Raw genomic sequence first — 21,221 nt, forward strand, 5'->3', positions numbered from 1 at the left:
CTTTCGGGGAAAGCCGTGTTCGTCCATGATCCTCCATAGCTGTCGTCGGTCGATTGTATCATATGCGGCCTTGAAGTCGACGAAGATGTGGTGTGTAGGGATCTGATACTCGCGGCACTTCTGGAGGATCTGCCGCAGTGTAAAAATCTGGTCCGTCGTCGAGCAACCGGGCATGAATCCGGCCTGATAACTTCCCACAAATCTACTTACTATTGGCGATAGGCGGCGGAAGAGGATCTGAGACAAAATTTCGTAGGCACCATTCAGGATTGTGATGGCACGATAGTTCCCACAATCCAACTTGTCGCCTTTTTTATAGATGGGGCAGATTACCCCGTCCTTCCACTCCACCGGTAGCTGTTCTGTGTCCCAGATCCTGACTATCAACCGGTGCATACACTCTACAAGTTTTCTCGGACCTCCCTTGAAGAGCTCCGCTACGAGGCCATCCTTACCAGCTGCTTTGTGGTTCTTGAGCTGATTAATGGCCTCCTTAACTTCATCCATCGTCGGGGGTGGTACGTCGTCGTTGTTCATTGCACCGGTGTAGTCCTCCTCAACGCCGTCTAGGTCTCCTGTCTGCGCGCTGTTCAGGTGTTCATCGTAGTGCTGCTTCCACCTTTCGATCACCTCGCCATAGTAGTACAAGAGAGCAAAATAAGAGACACTCTGCAAATAAGCACGCATCAAAGGTGAAAAAAGTTGTTTACGCTCTCTGTTTTACCTTCAGCAACAAAAAATAACTTATTTCCCCGTATACTTATAAGATTCAATTTCATGTTATAATGTGGTGTAGTATTCTCGCGCATTAGTATAACAGCATCAGTTGTCATGAGGATAGCGTGGTTGTGTGGCGGAGCGTTACAACCAAGCCGATAGGGATTCTTTTTTGTGGGTACAATTCCAAGCTCGTCTGATTGAATGCTGCTTCATGCATACAAACATTTTAACACACTTACTGCCAATGCTAGTTCGGGTGTATGCTGCAAAAGAGTATACACGCGAAAAATGACTTCCTATTTAGAGTATTGCTAAAAGTGAAAAATCCATTGAAAAACACTATTTTGAGAAAGCCTATGTATTCGCACGAGAAACAAATTTGGCATCTCTGGTGCAATGTTGTGCCGTTATCACTCCATCTTTCCCTCTATTGAAAGGGTGTTATGCTAGTTTTTCTGTGTAGAAAATTGGACCCTATGTTTGAAATGGGTAGCGCTGAAAAATAGTAAGTGTGAAGTGACGTAAAGATAGTTCTGATAGATATCCTTTTAACGCATCGCCGCAGATAGACAATTGAACCAAAGTCGTGACACCCGGCAGCCACCAAGATGCATCACTTATGCAATTCGGATCGGAAAGAGCCCAGCCAATGCTAACTCCCTCGCCAAGCGACGATTTTCGTATAAATGGCAACTTAAGCCCGAAATTTACATGCTAATGCTCTTGCTTCGGATTCCTTTTTCCCACCCAATGAAGGGACAGGGCAGCGGCACCACATTGCAGCGAAAAATAAATAACCGATATATCGCTCCATCCCTTAGAGGAAGCAGCAGCGGGTAACTTCTGTGGCGCTTCGACTTCCGTATGTTCCGACTGGGTGGCTCAGACTACCACAGCGACTTCCCGACCTCCCATCCCAAAACTCCGAATGTGTTCGAATGTGTGAACTCGGGGAGAAAATTAATGAAATAAAACAAAATACACTGCGGCAGCAGCAGCAGGTTAACTTCGTCGTGCTTTGCTCGTTATGCTTGGTCTTGTTCTTCTGTTGAGTCTACTAATTTTTCCAAAAGTCCTGTGCTTCTTCTACCTCGTCGGTACTCCACACCTCCCCCCTGGGAGGGGAATTATGGACTGCAGTATATTCAGTCTCTCGGGTGGTACCAGCTCAACGGCAGCGGCGGCGGCAGCGTTGGTAGCAGACGGCCAGTGTCTGGTAGCTTCCATTATTTATATGTCGGCTTATGATGTTCCAGTGGGGGAGAGAGCGGAGCGAGAAAAAAACCCCGGTCTTAAGATGGATTTTGTTGCAGCTTCCGAATGGTTTTACAGCTGACTTCAAATTCCAACTTTTTATAGATCTATTTCGAATTTACACCCCCGAAAAATTGTTATTGTATCCTATCCAACAAACTCCCAATCGGGGCTCGGGGAAGTTTTTCTCACGTCAATAACTCCGAAAAGAAAATCATCGAAAAACGAACAACAACAGCTTATGGAGTTATTATTTTCGACACCCGCCCAATCCCGATCGCTTTCCCGTTGTAAACAAGATAATCACCTATCAGTGGGTCGATTGCCGGTATTGCGTTTCTTTCTTCACGCCTTGCCAAAGTTCGGGGGCGGGGGGCGAGAAATTTGAAACTGTTTATTTATTTTTCCCACCCAAGGAAGTCGAAGGATTCCACCGTCAACAAATCAAGTGGAAAGTTTTCCACTTTCCCATCGACTCTCGCTCGGGCCTTCCGGGTGTGTGTGTGTGTGTGTGTGTGTGGCCGTGGTGGCAGTGATCAAACCCAAAGTGGCATAAACCAATAACAATAAAATCCTTTTTCTTCGCTTGGTTTTATCCCCCCTCGATAGGAAAATAAACAGTGGCGACGGCGGCAGCGGGTATTGCTGTGTAAACAGACTTCGTTTGACCCGCCGATCGAGGGTGGGGGAAGGACACCGATTCATCTTCCCCTGAACAAGAGAGTTTCAACTTTTATTTACATCGAAGAAGGAAAAAAAATCACTGCCCGGTAAAGACAACTTTTTTCCTCACTTTGGCGCAGTCAGGGGTCGAACAATTTATCGCCTTTCCGGGGAGGGGGAAAGGGCCGATGCGATGAAGGTGATTGGAAAATTGAGCTGAAAAGTGATCCCGGACCTGCTTGGAATATTTACTCTGACGCCTTCGCTCAAGACGATGGATGCAAATGAGTTTGCCTCCCGACCCCTCATCGGGTGCTCTCAGTGCCTCCTTTGATCTTTCTTCTTCTTCTTCCAGGTCAGGTCCTGGTTGGACGGGTGACTGGGTGAATGGTCAAAGAAGAAGGCGGTGGCGATAAATCAAAGCCCTAAGCAAACACCGAATCGTTTCGGGGGCGGGTCGAGCCGCAGGTCGACAGGATGCGTTGTCGTGTCGAAAAGGGCATCCTCGTGAAACGTGGGAGGAATGTAGGGAGAGGTCACTAAGTGGATTTGGAAGTGTATCTAGCTAATTCTTCAAGTGTTCTATGGAAGGTTCACTCGAAGGGGCGGGTGGGAAAAATCTTAGGTGCCACAAAGTAGGCTCTGCTCGCCGAATTGTCGAATCAACAAGCGATTTTTTCGTCCCCCCTTGGCTGGAAGGCAACACAAGGAAAAACCCTTGTCATTGATTATTTTGACGGAGTGTTTTTCTTCGGTTTTCAACCCCACGGTTCGATTCGTTACAACGAACAGATTACTCAATATTTGGACACAGCAAACAAAGCGATAAAAGGAAAAGATCGGAAAGTAAGTTGTTTCCCCCCCGGTCCCGGTTTGGCGTCGGGAAAAACGAGAAGAAAAACATAAGGGGGGAAGGAAGGCGAAATTCAATGAATTGTGTATAAATGACGTAATAAAAAAAGCGATTGTATTGTTATTTGAAACATTTTCCCGCACGTTTTTTTTTGTCTATTCAACGGGAAGGAATCTGAGCTACTTGTTTTTTTTTCTTGCCGCCGGAGTAAGGTGAAAAAACTCTTTCTCTGCGGCGGGGATAACAAAGAAAGTTTTCCATTATTTTTCAGTAAATATAAATCAAAAGCTTGTTTTTTTTCTTTTCTCTGGCAGGATTCAATGCCATTGATCTCACCCTCGCGGAGGAGGAATAAGAAAAAAGGGCACGCAAGATTCCTATCCCACAGCAAAACCCGGACCGAACGCACAGGATTTAATTAAAAAATGTGGTGAAATTAATCAAAAGGATTTTCCTTCTTTTTTCACCAGAAAAAAAAATGGAAAAACGAACAACCGGTGTCGTGGTCACGGATTCTTTCCCTCCCCCACCCTCGATTAAGATCAAGTATTTGTCTTTTTGTCCTGAAGAAAGGTGGAAATCTGCGTTTCCTTTCTCTTCCAAAGGGCAGATAAGCGGAAAAACATGACAGGTAGTCTTGCAAATTCGGGCGAAATAAAAATGTTACGTGATTTGAATGTGCGAAAGATCGCGCAGACTTACCTCTCTGTCTTTCGCCGAAAGTTCCTCGGCTAGCGATTTGGTTGTTCGGTTGCCGCTATCGTTCTCCCTGGGTTCGCTTTCCTTGTCCTCGTTACCGACGCAACCGCTGCCGGCTTCACTCGTGACGTTGCTACCGTTGTTACTAACTTTATCAACACTACCCGACGACTGTTTGTTAACGCCGCATTCACTTTCCTTTTCTGGGGTAGGACTAACCCTGTTGTTGTTGTTGTTGTTGTTGTTGTTATTACTGCTGATGCTGTTGTTGTTGTTGTTGAGACTGAACGAGCTCATCTCCTTCAGCAGATCAAGCCGCGATTCGCTCTCCAGCGTGGGTTTATCGGGGCTACTGCCGGCCTCCATCAGCCTCCCGCTGACACTGCCCGCGTCGGACAGAGGCGTCGTCGAGGGGGAAGGTGGCGTGACCCCATTCTGCTCGATAATGGTGGACGACGCCAGCGGAGAGGCCAGGTTGGTGGTGGCGGTGTTCAGCGACCCATCCATGGTGCCGGCTGTGGTCGATAGTTTCTCCTTCTTTTCGGCTTGCTGGAAAGTAGACAAAACAAGTGAACTTTTAGTACTCCAGCGATTACTCAAGCGGTGATCGTTTTCTATTTTGTTAGTGTTCATTTTGAGGAATATTTAATTGCTAACAGTCGAGGGATCGTAAACGATCCCGGGTTACGACCGTTTGCGTAAACATGCTGTACGAAAATGAGCGAAAAAAAAGTCTAATTACCCACCAGTGGTGATCTAATGGACCCCGCGGAGATCCATTATCGCCAGGGCTAATAAAACAATAATCTGGTGTCCCAGATTTTATCCCAATTCACGTCGGTTGTGCAACACATATTGAGGTAAAGAAATCGGCAGCGGTCACGAAATTAATTCCGTTCGACATGTTTCGAAATCTTCATCGCCGCGTCCCAAAAATAAACCACTCCGTTAGGAATGATCGACAAATGGCAGCCGCTGTTCAAAGTCAAAGGAGAAGTCGGCCCGAGCAGTTTCTCATCATTAAATATCAGAATGTTGTCAACTTGTCGCCGGCCGAACCTCGGCATTAAACGTTTTCCAAATTCCGATCGCAATCGGATGCAGTTGTTACTCTCCCCGTGCGGGTCCGCTTCCCCTTCTCCCATCGTTCCACCGGAGGCGGATCGAAGCTAATAGTTATATAAATATTAGCCCCCAAGTGTAGCTCGAGATCGAGTGCATCACTTACTCGCGAGACTGCAGTCAATCGACGGCTTTTAAAACTAAATAAATAAACAGATCCTCACTGATTCACTCTTTCTCTCTCTCGCGCGATCACTTACTTTTCCACGGGAACCGAACCGAGAAGATCCAATCTGAAGCATACATTTCGGTCCAATGCTTAATGATTTCTTCCTGCCCCAAACCGTGTCGCGCGGAGTACGCGAGTACGAAGCAGATTCTAATTAGGCTGGCAAGTTCGAGTGGCCGAGGACTTGTCTTCGCCTTCGCCTTCGCCCATCATCCGGACTTTGTCACCGATTTTTCCTCAGCGTTTAAATTTAGCCGCGCTGCGCTCGGCCGAATACCTTGCGCTGATTAATGCCGTAATTAATATTTTAATCCGCGGTTAGGGGCCTCCATGCCACACACACGCATATGCGCCTAGACCCAAGCGCATCCCATGTCTTCCCATGTGGGGATGACATATCGGAGACGCCGGTTTCGATCACTGGCGAGAGGCGCTTTACCTGTCAGACCGCTGTCCAAATCGGTTGGCGTTACGGGCGACGATGTAACGCGCACACACACACACACACACACACGCGATCATGATTGACAGCGGGGTTATTTTTCACCATCTCAATACTGATACATCGCTCTTTGAGAGCATTGCTCTTGAAACAACATCGCTCCTTGAGCGACATTCGACAGCTGTCGCAACGGAGCTGCGGCGGTGTTGAAGTGATACAATAGATTCGATTCAGTCCGACAAACTGACAGATTGGGATCGCTGCTGCTCGCGTAACGGAGAGTTTATTGACAGTTGACAGTCTAATTATACAGCGAACAATTATTTTTTATCTCGAAATTTGCGCAGTCGCTCGAGGTCTAGTGGCAAGGTATTTCTGCGATTCTTTTTTTTTCTTGTTTCGAAAAATTGAAATTAAAATTTAATCTTGTTTTTCCTCCGACCGATGAGTAAGTTATGAGTCATAGTTTGAATTTAGAATTTAGTGTAGCTTAGAGTTCGTGAAATAACGTTATAACAAGGAAACGATGTGCTTCGATCGCTTTTTTCTTAAAATGAAAAAAAAATCTATTAAATTACCGCTAGGCTGACGTAGTAATCATTTTTTTTTTTGTAATGATTAAATTATTGTTTGAAGGAAACAATTTATGAATTCAATTGAATTTAACATATTTAGTTTAAGTAAGTTTAAATAAGTAAAGATGTTATTTCATTCATTGCATTGAAGACTTCTAAATATATGAACGGAATAATTGTCAAACGATCATTGTTTCCTACATTTTCCTCTGAAGTTATTGCATCCCTCAAATGTACGTACTTCTCGAACCGCGAATTTGCTTGATTTGAAGAAATTCAGGAACTCAGTTTAGATTTTGACATGCACGTTGAACGCATATTGTTGAATCAATCGACATTATCGCAGCAAACGGTTATCAAAATTTTGCCTAATCATCGAACGGTATGCATAAAAATTCAGTGAGCTGAAGATATGAAGACATATCTTCCAGTGCCGTCTTAAATAACCGATCTTCTTCTTCTTCTTCTTGAATTACAGAGGCTTTAAACCCTGAGAGTTCATTCTTCTCTAGCTCTGAGAAGGACCCTTTTGGAAGAAAACTCTACTCCAAACTTATTTCGTCTACCTTGAAAAAGGCACTTCATTGTCGTTCGACGCTTCTCAGTAAACCGTGTCCGCTTTCAACATCATCAAACGACGTTCTTGTGTGATAACCGAGTCAAATCGTTTGTGTTGCGTTGTTGTGATGCGTTCGTTCGTAGTACGTGTTAGGGAAACACATTTCGATCTGCACAAATGCGAGCGGATACAAAAGTACCCGCAGCTTGAATATGTTTGCAATGACAATGCAAAGCAATGATTTCACCACTCACCTTGCTCGTTCTGGTCGGTACAATTTGAGGACCACAAATCGGGTCAATCAAAACGAGGGATTTGGTGCAGTGAATATCGCTAAAGCTCTTTTTTTCGAAATAAAATTCGACATATTTATAAGCAGAACAACCAAGCTACTTTGTTCTTTGTAGAATGACACTAACGTCACAGCAGTGGAACTCCATACAATTCACTGACTAAAAAGTGTCCACATTTTCGATCCTTGTTTACATGAAGAATAATTTTTTTCCACGCATACTTGATTTGAGAGTGTATCGATTTCTAGCTGTCTTGACGCAAGGTTTTTAATGAAGAATGATAAGATGGGAAGGTTTATATAAACATGTTCATAATTACATAAGTTTATTCAAATAGTATTATTGTTTTTATATTAACTATTCAGTGCAATTTTATCAAAATTAGAAAGAGAAATTAAAAAAGGAATGTGTTTTTTCAAAAAAATTTTTTGATATGGTTATTAAAAATCCAGGATTTCCTTTGCTTTATCATTTACTCCCACAATTTGTCAATTTTTCCTGCTTTTCGTTCTTTGATCTATCATTTTGGCAGTTCTATTTGAGAGATTTAAAATTGCGAAAAAATTGTGACAAGATAGAAATTTGTTTTGAGAGAACGAATTGTGAAAAATTTTCTCAGCTTTGTAATTAAAGTTCTGAGTTTATTGAATGACAAATTGAAGGTGGTGCATAGAAGAATAAGATATCATATGATATGTCGAATTTAGAAATCGGCTCAATGGTTGAAAAGTTATGAATTTTTGGAAGAAATCATGAGTTTTATGTTTTTTTTTATTTCTTAACTTTCAAACCTTTTAGCTTATTTTAGGGATCTACATAGCAAATGGAATCTTATCTACGAATCCGCAAACATGCCTAGCAGTAACCTAAAAAACCTAACCAAAAAACACAAAATGTGTCTTCGATTGTAGGATATGTAATGATAGAAAAATATTATATGATAAAATTTGATTATATATAAAAAAATAATACACTTACGATGGTGATATCCGAAAACATATTTGAAAAAATATAAATATACATACAGTACATATTCGCTTATTTGCATTTTTTTAGTTGGAGTGCTTTTTAGTTGGCGGTTCGCTAGTTTGAGTGGAACACGCGCCAATCAAAAAGCAATCATCCTTCATAATTGTATGTCAGTTTTATTCTGTTGTTTCAATACCAATTTTTTTGAAGCGTTTTCGAATGTTAAACTGAAAAATAAAAGCACAATATGAAATGTTTTAGTTTTGCAGTTCGTAGGACAAATGTTTTCATTTTAAAATATATATGAATATATGAAGTGAATTATATCACATACACTATTCAAGGAAGTTAATGACACTTATATTATGTTATTATTATATTGTTACAGCCATTCCATGCCAAACCGATATAGTGGTTCTCAGATTTTCGTCAAAAGTGGTAATTTTGTTCTTCATCGCAAAACATTAGACCCATATCTTTTTTTTTTTATTAGGGTGCCATTTAAATCTTAGGGCGGCCCGAAAAATCAATTTTCGTCCACTTTTTCCCAAAAATGGCTGTTTTCAAAAATTCATAACATTTGAAGCACTGAACTAATTTAGATGATCGACATATCAAATTGAAACCAATGAGCTAGTCTTTTATCAAAATATATTATTGAATATTGAACCCGCAAAAACTGATTTTAATTATTGATTGTAGTCGTTTTTTGTTTGGTTTTGTATTGACTAGAGGACGCTATAAAATGGCTTTTTACGGAGTGTGTTCGAAACTGAAAAAAAATGAGATTTATTCAGAAGTCATATTTTTATGTTGTATTTTAAGCGTATTAATTCGTATTATTATCGTTAATTCGTATAATTATTTAATAAATAAATTTATTGTGTTTACCATGATGATGCGTGTTTATCATGATGATGCTAACATCAATAACATTATATACAGTAATTAACATTTAATGCGACATGCTGAGGCACCACGATGTTTACAAAAATGCCCAATTAGGCCACGGTGATACTGCCTGCAGCTTCTTACGAAAATAAGGCTGCACGAAACGCATACAATCGTGATAAGTAAACAACTACATATAATTGTGTTGGTGTGGTTACATTGCTTCCTACTTGCTTCGTTCGAATTCGTCAGCTCCTTAAAAAAAAAAAATGTTTGTTGCTCTTCGACTGTTATCGAACAATCAAGTTTTCGTGCGTACTCCGATCCAGTGTCACCTCGGCCTTAGAGGTGAGAGATGTCCAATTAAACGTGTCGGATAACAGGTCTGTCCAATTAGCAAAATGTCGCATAAAATGTAACTTACTGTACGAACCTCCCACCTTATATATTATGTCTTCCACCGTTTTAGAGACATCTCAACATTGTGTTCAATTTTTAGAGCGTAAACCATTTGTCAATTTTTTCACTGTTTACATTTTCTTACCACGAACCGTTGCCACTTTTTTCCCTCAAGTTCCACTTCTCTGCTAACGTATTTCTGAATTTTAATGTCAAATACAAAAAAAAATAACACATGTGCAGTCGAAGGAAGCATATAACCCTGCTAGCAACATTTAAAACATCAACCGAACAATTTCAACTCAGACACCTGGTAAACATAAATTTTGGAGCTCTGAAGCTATCTTCTTGTGACCAAGTGGATGGTTTCAGAGGCTGGTGAAAAATGGACGGAAACAAAATTTCAATGCAGATTCGAAATTTTATTGTGCGTCACACCAAACGTAACGAATCTCAACGGAGAATAGCTGAGAAGTATGGAGCAACCTGTGGAGCAGTTTAAAATATTATTCTGAAGCTTCAACAGCTTGTCGACCTTTGTGCAACAAAAGAAATGTTGGTTCTGCCGATTTCTGATCGCACCATTCGATGATCAACAAAGTCAACAAGAAAAATATGACATCTCTTCGCAAGGAATCATATCAACAAGCTGCAAGAGCTCTGGAAGCATGTCGTCTGATCGGATGAGTCAAAGATCTTGCTGCTCAATTCGGAACGGCGACTAAGAGTCTGGTTAAACAGCGATGAAGGACTCCAGGACAGACCATGGAACACAGCGGTAGAAATATTATGGTGTGGGGCTGTTTCTCATGGTTTGACGTGGGAAATTTGACCCAAATCAATGGCCCTATGACGGTAGAGATATTCTAAGCGAAAATCTGGAAGAGTCGATGCTGCATAACGATGACGATGCGATGGGCAGCAGCATATCGATCCGAAATATACGGCATAAATAACACAAGCATTCAATCGAGTCGAATCCATGGAATGACCGCTCCAGAGTGCAGAGTTTGAGCCTAATTGAAAATCGGTGGGCTAGCCCCGACAACAAGATGGGCAAAACAGGAGTGACAAACAAACAGGTCAGTACACCCAAAGTTAATTTTTAGCACATTTTCTGGCATCCCGATTTATTACATTAAATGAGCTGGAAGATAACATAAAATGTTCTACTCCCCAATACATGTATATCTTTTGGATAATATATATGCTAGAGCCAATATGAGGGAGCGAAACAGGAGACACATTTAAATGATAGCATATGCAAGCTTTTCGTATAGTTTGCCAAATACACGGCCCAGACAGAGAAAGATATATTCTCGTTCATGTTCTTCTTTATCGTCTTGGAAAACACCTTCCAACTTCATTTTATGATGAGGTGATAATGCTCCTTTATAATAGCGCTGGCAGCTATATGGATAACGTGGTCGTGTAAAGTAACTTCACATTCCAGCGGGCCTTGGTTCGATCCCCATTGACGTCGTATGGACTGTTTTTTTGCATAATCCCAAATGAAAAGAGAAAAGAAAACAGAAAGAGATGTCTGCTCGCATACATACAAACCATTTTTAAGCTTCAAAATAGCACATTATTTGCGCATTTGACTCTCATGACCAGGAAATGGCATCTTTTCTGCCAAAGATGGCATGTTTTCTGCCAACGCTAGTTTGGGTGTAGGCTTGGGAAGATCTAGAGCCACAGCACCTCCGAAACCATGTCGAAAGCATGCTAAAATGTCTGCTATTGACAATTGAGGCCAGAGGAGGAAAATCCATCTAATGTTTCTAACAAAACATTGTTTATGTTTTGTTGAAAACACGGAGCTTGTCACAGGATCTAAGAACAAAATGTATTACTTTTATTTTTGAAAAAAGAAGTCAACTATGTTTGTATGGCAAAATGAGCTCCGGAGTTTTACTTTTCTAAACCCTAAGAAAAAATAAACAATAATTTGAATGAAACATAAGTGTTGTTCAAATTTGGATTTAAATTGGGGGTGAATCCTTTGTGCTGGTCACTGGGAAAAAGAAGCCACGTCGCAGAAGATGTCCAGATATATCGAAAACATGATAGTGAAAACCAGCGATATATTTCGTGACTTATTGCGCGAGTAACTCTCGCATATTATGTAACGTTGCGGCAGAATAGATCTTTGGCCAGCTCTGGTTAAAACGAGGCGCCTGAGTGGGATATCTTTTGACAACCAAAAAGCCAACCGAGACAAAATTACTCTATTCTTGATATATTCGAAGAAAAAAATTATTTTGTGAGTCAAAAACTATTTTTTTTTCGTTTCCGCTTTTGGAACTTTTCAACCAGCCCGGAGTAATGTGTAGTAAAAAGATATCCATTATTATTGTATAGAAAGCCACTGTGATCATCGTATTCTACAGCCTGCCGCTTAAGATACATTCATGGAATACATATCGCGTCTTTGTAATAAAAAAAAATAACAGAGCGGTATCGACGAAGCCAAATTGTGCCTGATTGGTTTTTACACCATCAGTATCCTTAACACTTAACACCTAATGACGACTTTCATGCCAACTCGACTGGTCGTTGACAGCACCATCTCAGATAGCAGTGAATTGTTGTAGTTGTGAACACATAAGTATTTAAGTAACTTTGCATGGTTAAATTATTCAAAAAATTGGCAAAAAGTTTTTCTTGATTTTTTGCAAAAAATATACCTCAAAAACTATAATACCTACAAAATCCTGGTCAACAGATGAAATCTAGAAAATTATTAAGATTTTAATAACAAAATACCAAAGTTTGAAAGCAATTGCAGAAAAAAAATTATTTAAAAAATTAAAATTCATTTTTCTTAAAAAAAAATTTTCATTGAATTCACAAATAAAAATATAAAAAGCCCTTACAATTTTCAACAAGTCATCCATACATCGCAAGATAAACGCTTTGACAGGGAAAAAGTTTTTCAAACAACAACTTTTTCATGTTTTCTTCGAAAAAAATACAACTAATCCTAATTTTGTTTAAAGTCAAGATAGCGATATAGTGCATTCGTCGAAGTTTTAGTTCTTATTAAAATAAGAACTTTCATCGAAGACGTCAACTTTTTATCTTTTTATCTATTATCTTTGAGTTTCTGGAATAAAAGGCACTTTTGTATAAAAAAGCTCGTAACATTTTTGTGTGTGAATTCTCGCGGTTGACATGCTTCTAAATAAAAAAAAAGTTAGCAGAGCATGTGAATCGCGAAAATTTATACACAAAAATGTTACAAATTAAACATTAAAAGTAATTTGTCAAAGAAAAACATGAAAAAGTTTTTGTTGTACGACAAACTTTTTCTCTGTAAAAGTGCTCATCTTCCGATGCATGGGTGACTTGTTGGAATTTATTTGGGCTATTTATGTCTATTTTTTCAGAGCTTTAAAAAACATGTTTTCGATAAAAATGAATTTTAATTTTTAAAATATTTTTTTTCAATAATTTTTTTTTCAAAAATTTGTTTGATATTTTTTATGAAAAATTAAACAATTTCCTACATTTCATTCTTTGATTAACATTTTGTGGTTCTGATAGAGTTGTTGTTAGAAAAACATAGAGTTGCTGTTTTTCCCTGTAAAAGTGCCCATCTTCCAATGTATGGACGACTTGTTGGAAATTGTAAGGGCTATTCATATATTTTTTTGATAATTAAAATAATATGTTTAAAAAAAAGTATTTTTTTAAAATAATTTTCTTTAGCGAATTAAAAAAAAATGGTATTTTTTTATGGAAATTTGAACAATAACCTTCATCTTTTGACCAGAATTTTGAATGCACATATTATAGTTTTTGGATTATTTTTTTTTGCAAAAAAACAAGAAATTTTTTTTGGCGCTTTCCAAAAAGTAGTCTAATTTTTTTTTAATGTTTCAAGTATGCAAAGTTACTTTAATGGCCCATGTTACATACACCCACAACGCTACCACCCACTTCTACCAGAGATAGTGCTGCCAACTCCTAAGACGAGTTGGCATGAAATTCGTCTATTGCAATAAATTCCAATTCAAACAGATGAACCAAACTCGAAAAAAAGCTCGCGATTTCATCAAAACCAAACATCGAAATAATCTGTTTGATATGTTATTCAGAAATTTAATTGAAATCCAAACTTTCAAGTTTCAGATTCTCATCAATTTTTCGGTCTTTTGTTTAGAAAAATAAATAATTTTCAACACTTTGCTCAACTCTCAACTTCCTGACTAAAATGGAAATATGTTAAGAAACATAACGATGTCATCTCGCGCGAACTTACAAGCTGGAGAGATCTTAGAATTATTTAATGATGTGAAAGCCTCAAATATTTTCTCCCGTTAAGAATCTCACCAAAAACTTCGTCGCCTCGTTCTATTGCTTTCGGACACCAGCTTCTTCCGTTATTCCTTTCTTCCACCTGCATGCATCATCCCATTTCCTCCCACCCCCCTAGCAATCATCTGTGGCAACACCTCTAATAGGCAACACATTTCACGGCTGCAATAAAAGAAAAAGTGCATAACATAAATCCCGCGAGGCAAGCCCTCCCGTAAGAGCCTCTGTCAACAACAATCTGTCCCGCTTCCCGTTGGAAGCTGTGCGGCCAGATTTGATGCGTCAAAACACCGTTTCTGACACATCAAATTAGTGCCGTGCGGGGGCCATAAATATTGCTTCGATCAACGCTCGCGTTCGCGCGCGCTTACGCCCTGATCCAGCTGCTGGTGACGATTTTAGCACCTTCCAACATTTTCGACCGGCCCACGTCCGAGGCAACGCTGGCAATGCTGGGACTGCGTTTACGAGCTTCTGAAACAGCCATAAAACAGCGCCGATGATGCGCCTAATTCTCCTTCTCTCTATCGCATATATTGATCTATCTCCCGGATCCCAGCTTCCAGACCCACAGTGGCCAATGCATCGGTGACACCACACTCGATAGCTGGCTGTCTCCCCCATTTTTCCCCGGGGCTCATTAATAGTAATACCCCCAGGCAAGTGGGTATAAGTCTTCATACAAGTTATTACTGCTGAAATTTATAGATTCGTATGAACATAACCTCACACACACACACACACACACACACATACTGGCGGCCAAACGTGGGAGGCAGAGAGGAGAGCAGACTGCGTGTTGACTAGTTTTATCAAGTAAAACATCTTAATATTCGAAATAAATGGAATGTAATGAAACTTCTAATGGAATCGAAGCGGTTTCGATGGGAAATGATGCGTGCCGCCTGGTTGTTTCACCCGGGGACCCAGGATTCGGCATCGGCGCGTTCGGAGAGTGCTTAATAGTTTCGGTGCGATATCTAACATCATTATTACTTTAGGCACTTACGTCGAGGTTTTTGGCATCCTTCCCCGAGGGCGAAGACGAAACGGGACCGGCGGAGATATTTATGATTATTTTTATGATCAATTAAATTGTAATATACGGGTGATACTTAATATCATCATTTTCGGTTCGTGTCTCTCTCTCTCTCTCATCTCGGACTGCTGGCTTTTGTTTTAGCCGGTTCCCCTCTTGGTTGTGTCGAATCAACAGCGACATCCGATCCCGCGGCTCTTTTTCGGAATGACTTTATTCCTTGACCGAAAAATAATTCCAGGAACCGAGCGCCAAATTGAAGCAAGGGTTTGTGCAATAATTTTTCAATTTATCCCCCCGAATCAGAGCTGGCATCCGGCTGCCGGCATGTTCCCGATAGAGATCGAAATAAAACGGTTCCAATAAAAGCATCCTCCTCTCGCGGCTGCTCACGGTCGGAGTAGTGCAATAAAGTTGTCCTGCGAAAGGGGTTATATTACCTGCAAATAGACGGGAACGTAAAATGAACCTTCCCCGAGACAGAATCGCGAGCAATTGAAGATGCTCTCCGACGGCGGCGGCGGCTTCGATGATGATGTTGATGGTTATGATACCTTCGGAAATAAGCAATCATCCATTTTCGGCGGGAAATTCGAGAAGAAAGGGTTTTTTTTATTGCGGCCGGAGCTGGTAATTGATTCCAGCCCCGGAGGGGTGGTCTCGCGATGGTTCTGCTGCAAAAGAGCAATCCTGAAAACGGAGCGGTTCAACTGGAGTGGCTGCTCTCTTTTCTTACCGAGAATTGCAGACAAACATACAAACGTACAGACAAAAAAAAACATCAACAAGCGATGAATAGATTTCCTCCGAAAATATAAAAGCCGAGATGGAACTACTGAAGCGATGATTTTCGGAAATTATCATACTTCGGTGAACGTCTGAAAGCTTGGGGATGTGGAGTGCGATTCGCGATTCGTGTAGTTAGAAGGGAAAAAATCGCATTCGCATCCGAACACATGTCTTCCACTGGTGTCCGACAAAATGTGTGAGAGTGTAGATCAATTGAGCTCGTTCTGAAGGGCCGGCAATATTAGTGATTTTTATTTGAGTGGTTTCAATGGTTTTGAACGAACTTCGAGGGAATATACAGAAGGTACAATTGGAAAGCCTCAAACCGAAGGCATTTGTATGAAGTTGGAACAAAAAGTCGAAATTAATTTCTATATCGCATAGAATGTGGACATAGATTTAGAGTAATCTACTATACAGACTTATTCCTCCAATTTGCAGAAGATTTAATCCAGTTTCATGATCGTCTTAACTTAACTGATAAAGACACCATTCGCTGTTCCACCGCTAATAACGAATTTATATATATATATATATATATATATATATATATATATATATATATACACATTTCTGCATAATTCAAGAACTAATCAAGCAAACGGAACCAACTTTGGCATGTGGAGGTTTTAGGGGGCAAGAAATATTTCTAAGGTGGTTCACCATTTCTCCCACCTTTCTAAGAGGGGGGGGGGGTTCTGCCATAGAAATGAAATACAAATTTCTGCATAACTCAAGAACTAATCAAGCAAATGTAACCAAATTTGGCATATGAAGGTTTTAGGGAGCAATAAATGTTTTTATTGTAATTTGACACTCCTTTCCCCTTTCTAAAGAGGGGGGGCGGAAAGGGGGCTGAAAAACTCGAGAGCTAATCAAACAAATGAAATCAAATTTAGCATATAGAGGTTTTAGGGATCGATAAACGTTTCTATGGTAGTTCGACACTCCTCCGCCCTCTCTAAAGGGGGGCTCCCATACAGATGAAACACAAACTTCTGCGCAACTCGAGAACTAATCAAGCAAATTGAGCCATATTTGGCATGTGGAGGTTTTAGGGGGCACGAAACGTTTCTATGGTGGTTCGACACACCTACCCCCTCTCTAAGGGCATGGGGGCTGCCATACAAATGAAACACAAACTTCTGCATAACTCAAGTACTAATTAAGCAAATGGATGTGAGAATTTTTGGGTACGAGAAATGTTTCTATGATGGTATGACCCTTCTGCCTACTCTGGAGAGGAGAGGGGATTCCATAAAAATAATGCACATATTTTAACCAAACATATTCCAATCAAACATGACAATTGAAACTCCTATATCATCTTCTATCTGTATAGATAAAAATGGATCGCCGAATGTGTTGATAAGAGCAAAACTCGAGAAAGGAATTGTCCGATTTAGGGCTGTCTATATTCTATTATATTTTCTGTATCAAATATTTATGCGATAAAACTGTGAAACATGTTATTTACAAGCGGTTGAAAAATCTTGAACGAGAATTGTGTCTCAAAATAAAAAACTATATTACAATGTCGAGTTTTGGTTTCTGCGATACTGTGATTTTAAAATAAAATTTACTGAAAACTCTCATCTCTTGGTCGTTTTCGAATGTGTTTCGAGTCTTTTTAATCAAGAAGTATTTTTTTCTAAAAGAGCAGATCATTTTTGACTGCAATGCTTGAATTAATTAAGTGATATGGTTGATTTTTATGGTATAAGGTTGGGTAAAAAGTATACATTATAACAAATCTAATTTTTTTATTTTTCGAGAAGAATTTTTACTGAAAAAAATCTTTTGTTGTTTGATTTTTTTTTGATGTTGCAACTTATAACACATATCAATAAGTAATATGTGAATCAATATGAAAAATATAATAAGTTTAAGAAATAATAATTTCTCGAATAAAATGCAACTAATTTGTGAAATATATTTAACACTTTCGTTTTCCCGTCACCCAGATATGGGTGACACTTTCCTCGTTCAAATTAAATAGGATTTTCAAAGGAATTTGACAGAATAGACACCTAAATGTAACTATAGGATATGTAGAAAAATAATGGAATCATAACCATAGTAATATAATGTTTATATTATACTTTTTATCAATTTATAGTACTTTGGCATATTGTTGTGAATTTGTCTTCAAATAGAGAAAAAAATCACTAGATCATGTAAAAATTGTCTACAAACTAAGTTTGATATTAATTTAATAATTCATCCGCAAGTTGGGCCCCGCGAGGAACTCAAAAACGGCGCATTGGGCGGCGAACTTGTTAAATCGATTTAAGATAATGAAATATGTTCAGATCGAAAATAATAACATGATGGGTGGATCACAATGGATCACAACTGACAGATGCGATATAGAGACGTTCACAAAAGATAATTTTCAAACCGTAATGATGGTAAAAAAAAATTGTAGGCATTATGGAACAATAAGAAAAAATGAAAACATAAACTTACCTTAAGAGAAATAATATCCTTTTTTGAATAAACTCGAAAAACATCGAAAAACCACCGAAAGGTGGTGATTTTTAGTAAATTTTATTTGAAAATTACTGACAATAAGAATCATTTCAAAATTTTCGAGCAATTTTTTTTGAGCCATTCTCAAAAGTAAGGCTGGAGTCAAAATGGAAAACCGATGATATAAACTGTCATTTTTGCCCATAAAAAAATTCGTTACATTTTACACTTTTTTTTTATAAAGGTCAAAATGCAAACCAGGCCGCTGAAATAGTGAATGGTGCCGATACCGTAACAGTAAAATACATCCAGTTTATTTTTTTTAGTTTTAATTCTATTTTAAATCTTTTTTAAATTTTTTTATTTTTTTTAAATTTTTTTTATGCAATACATCAAGCTCAATACATTAAATTTAGTGCAATACATTAAATTTAAATCTCTAGAGTCAACAAATGAACCGTTTGAAGCTAAGGATTGATCAAAAACGTCCAGAATTGGCACTTATTAGACACTTAAGTTTGACACTTATTAAAATTGGCCAACAGAGGAGGTGTTGTATTCCATCAGGACAACGCAAGAGCACACAACTCCGGAAGTTTGATTGGGATGTTTCAAAGCTTCAAACATATAGTCCGGACATGGCATCAAGCGGTCACCACCTTATTCTCGCCTTGTAAAACTTCCTGAGTGTTAAGAAATCGGGATCAAGAGAAGATTGTAAAAATCTATTGCTAGAGATTTTCTTCAATAAGTACCAATATTTTTATGAGAGAGGCGTTATGGAACTACCTTGAGAATGGCAACAAATTTTACAACGAAACGGTGCATATTTGACCCAAATTGGATAATCTAAACCATATTTAAAGAAATTAGAATTTCACCCAAAAATAATGGACTACATTTTCCCCAACCTAACATTTGTCATCGTGTTACAATCAGGGCTCGGCAGAGTCATATCCAACTGAGAATAGTCAGGGGACTATGAAGAAATTTGCCTTCGTATTCAATTGGAAATGAGATTTGCTTCTTCCAGCAGTTTCTCCGTTGACGTGACTCAACAGTCATTCGGGCGTCTAGTTGCTATCTCACTCTACGACTCGACTATCTCATTTCATTGTTCCCCGTCAAATGGGCTTCAATGCATATTGAAGTGACTTCCCCCAAAATAAATTCGTCTCTCTCTCTCATGTATCACGTATGCATGTATCGATGTTAGAGTTCAACGTTGTTTGACATACACTACAGGTGAGCTAGATTTTTTTGTAACGTACACGAAAATTACTCACACACATAAAATAGCGTGCAGTGTTGTGTTCAGAAACACTGACAAATTTGTGAATTTTGTTGATAAAAACCCGTTTCTCTGTATGTGTTTTTTTCACAAGATTGAACTCAGAGACTAACATTTTGCATAGAATTGCTCCTAAACTGCATGTTATTTACTAATACTAACGCGAGGACTTTTAGAGCATACCTGGTAATTGTCCATGTTCGTTGATTTGATTTCACAAGGTTAAACCATGAAGCCGTCCATTAATACTGTAACTACCTTTTTTGCACCGGAAACCAACTTTTCGTTTCACTTTATATGGACGTTAAAATGAGATTGTGTACCCTGGTAACGAGATTCGTGTCAGGGGGAGTAGTACTGTAGATTGAAGTGAGGTTTAATGAAGAGGTAGTATTCATTAGTCACGGCAGCTAGAATAACCATTTGTTGGTTAGTTCATCAGTCATTCTCGCTTTTAACACTCGTCAATTAATTTCTTTTCAATTAACCCCTTCCCGTATTATTTAATACGTCACACATCAAGTGATCTCACTACTCTGCTGAGCGTTCTAGCGCCCTATGTTATGCAAGACACCACGAGTGAGACTCGATGTTGTACGGGAAAGGGAACGTTGACGGCGAATGCCGAAATAGTCCTAGTCGAAGCGAAGCTAACAAGATGAGAGTCAATTTTCATTTTTCATCTCCGGAGATTTCGGGACTTGATAACAAGTATTTTTTGTTTCGGTAGTTCCTATTAGTATGGGCGGAAAGTCAGAAAGTTATGTAGATGTCACAGTGGAAAAGTTCGTTTACTTGTAATTTTCAGTTCAGTTCATCGATTTTCTTCATCTCAGTCGTTACAGTTTGACCCGGTTGCAAGAACTTAGATTTAACGATATCAGCCGCCGATTTCACTGATTTATTTTGAGATTTTGAAAGATCTGGGTATTCAGTATGATACAGTTGCTATCCAAAACGTCAGCGTTCTGGCATTGCCGCAGAAATACAATATTTAAGAACTTTTTGTAACGCAGAAACGCAGTTCCTAACTCTGTTTAGTAAACTTAACTTGGAACTAACCATAATTGGTCATTGCTTGTCTCTTGTTTCCAATCTCAACTTTGCGCTTATCACCAGCTGCTGCAATCGAGCGTCCAATCGAACACAACGCGGTCAGTCCCGTAGAGCTTCAATTACATTCAAACGCATGCGCCTGGTGCTGCCAAGTTGGCAATTTGGGGCGGATGCATACTATCGCCCAACCACCCCCCCATATTTACTATGCTCGGAAACTGCCAATACCAATCGCGCTCGACCGGTTTTAATGAGTGCGACACAATAATATTTATCAACAATTATTGCCTCAATAAACGCGCTGCTATGCTCGTTCGCACGCTCGCAGAGCGGGGGGAGGAGGCCATCTGGTGTCGGATTCCCTCGCTGTATCCAACCCCTCCCCACTCCAGCTCATAGCGCATCCCATTTCGCTCTGTTTATTAACGAAACCAGCAAATTGAAGAGGATATCCGCCCGGTGCTGCTGCCTTCCGCGACTCGTTTCGACGCGCGACGCGCATATCACACCATCAATGTTTTTATTGCTATTTTATATAAATTTAACATAACCTCATAACCGCCCCCGCGCGATTCCGCTGATTCGCCGATTCGCCGCTGACCAACCTGTCAATTCCATTCGCGCTGCATAAAAATTGAATTGA

At 39.6% G+C, this 21,221-nt stretch overlaps 1 protein-coding gene across 4 annotated transcripts in view; it reads right to left on the reverse strand.

Moving 5' to 3' along the window:
* The window catches only part of LOC129775354 (homeobox protein cut), a 372,272-nt gene that overhangs the window by 142,260 nt on the left and 208,791 nt on the right, over nt 1–21,221 (reverse strand). For all 4 annotated transcript variants that reach the window (XM_055780016.1, XM_055780021.1, XM_055780018.1 and 1 more), the window contains one exon: nt 4,193–4,738. In XM_055780016.1, the coding sequence (XP_055635991.1) occupies nt 4,193–4,738 (546 nt within the window). The remainder of the gene's footprint in view (nt 1–4,192; nt 4,739–21,221) is intronic.

Source organism: Toxorhynchites rutilus, chromosome 3, assembly GCF_029784135.1.
Source record: "Toxorhynchites rutilus septentrionalis strain SRP chromosome 3, ASM2978413v1, whole genome shotgun sequence".
Classification (NCBI taxonomy): Eukaryota; Metazoa; Arthropoda; class Insecta; order Diptera; family Culicidae; genus Toxorhynchites; species Toxorhynchites rutilus.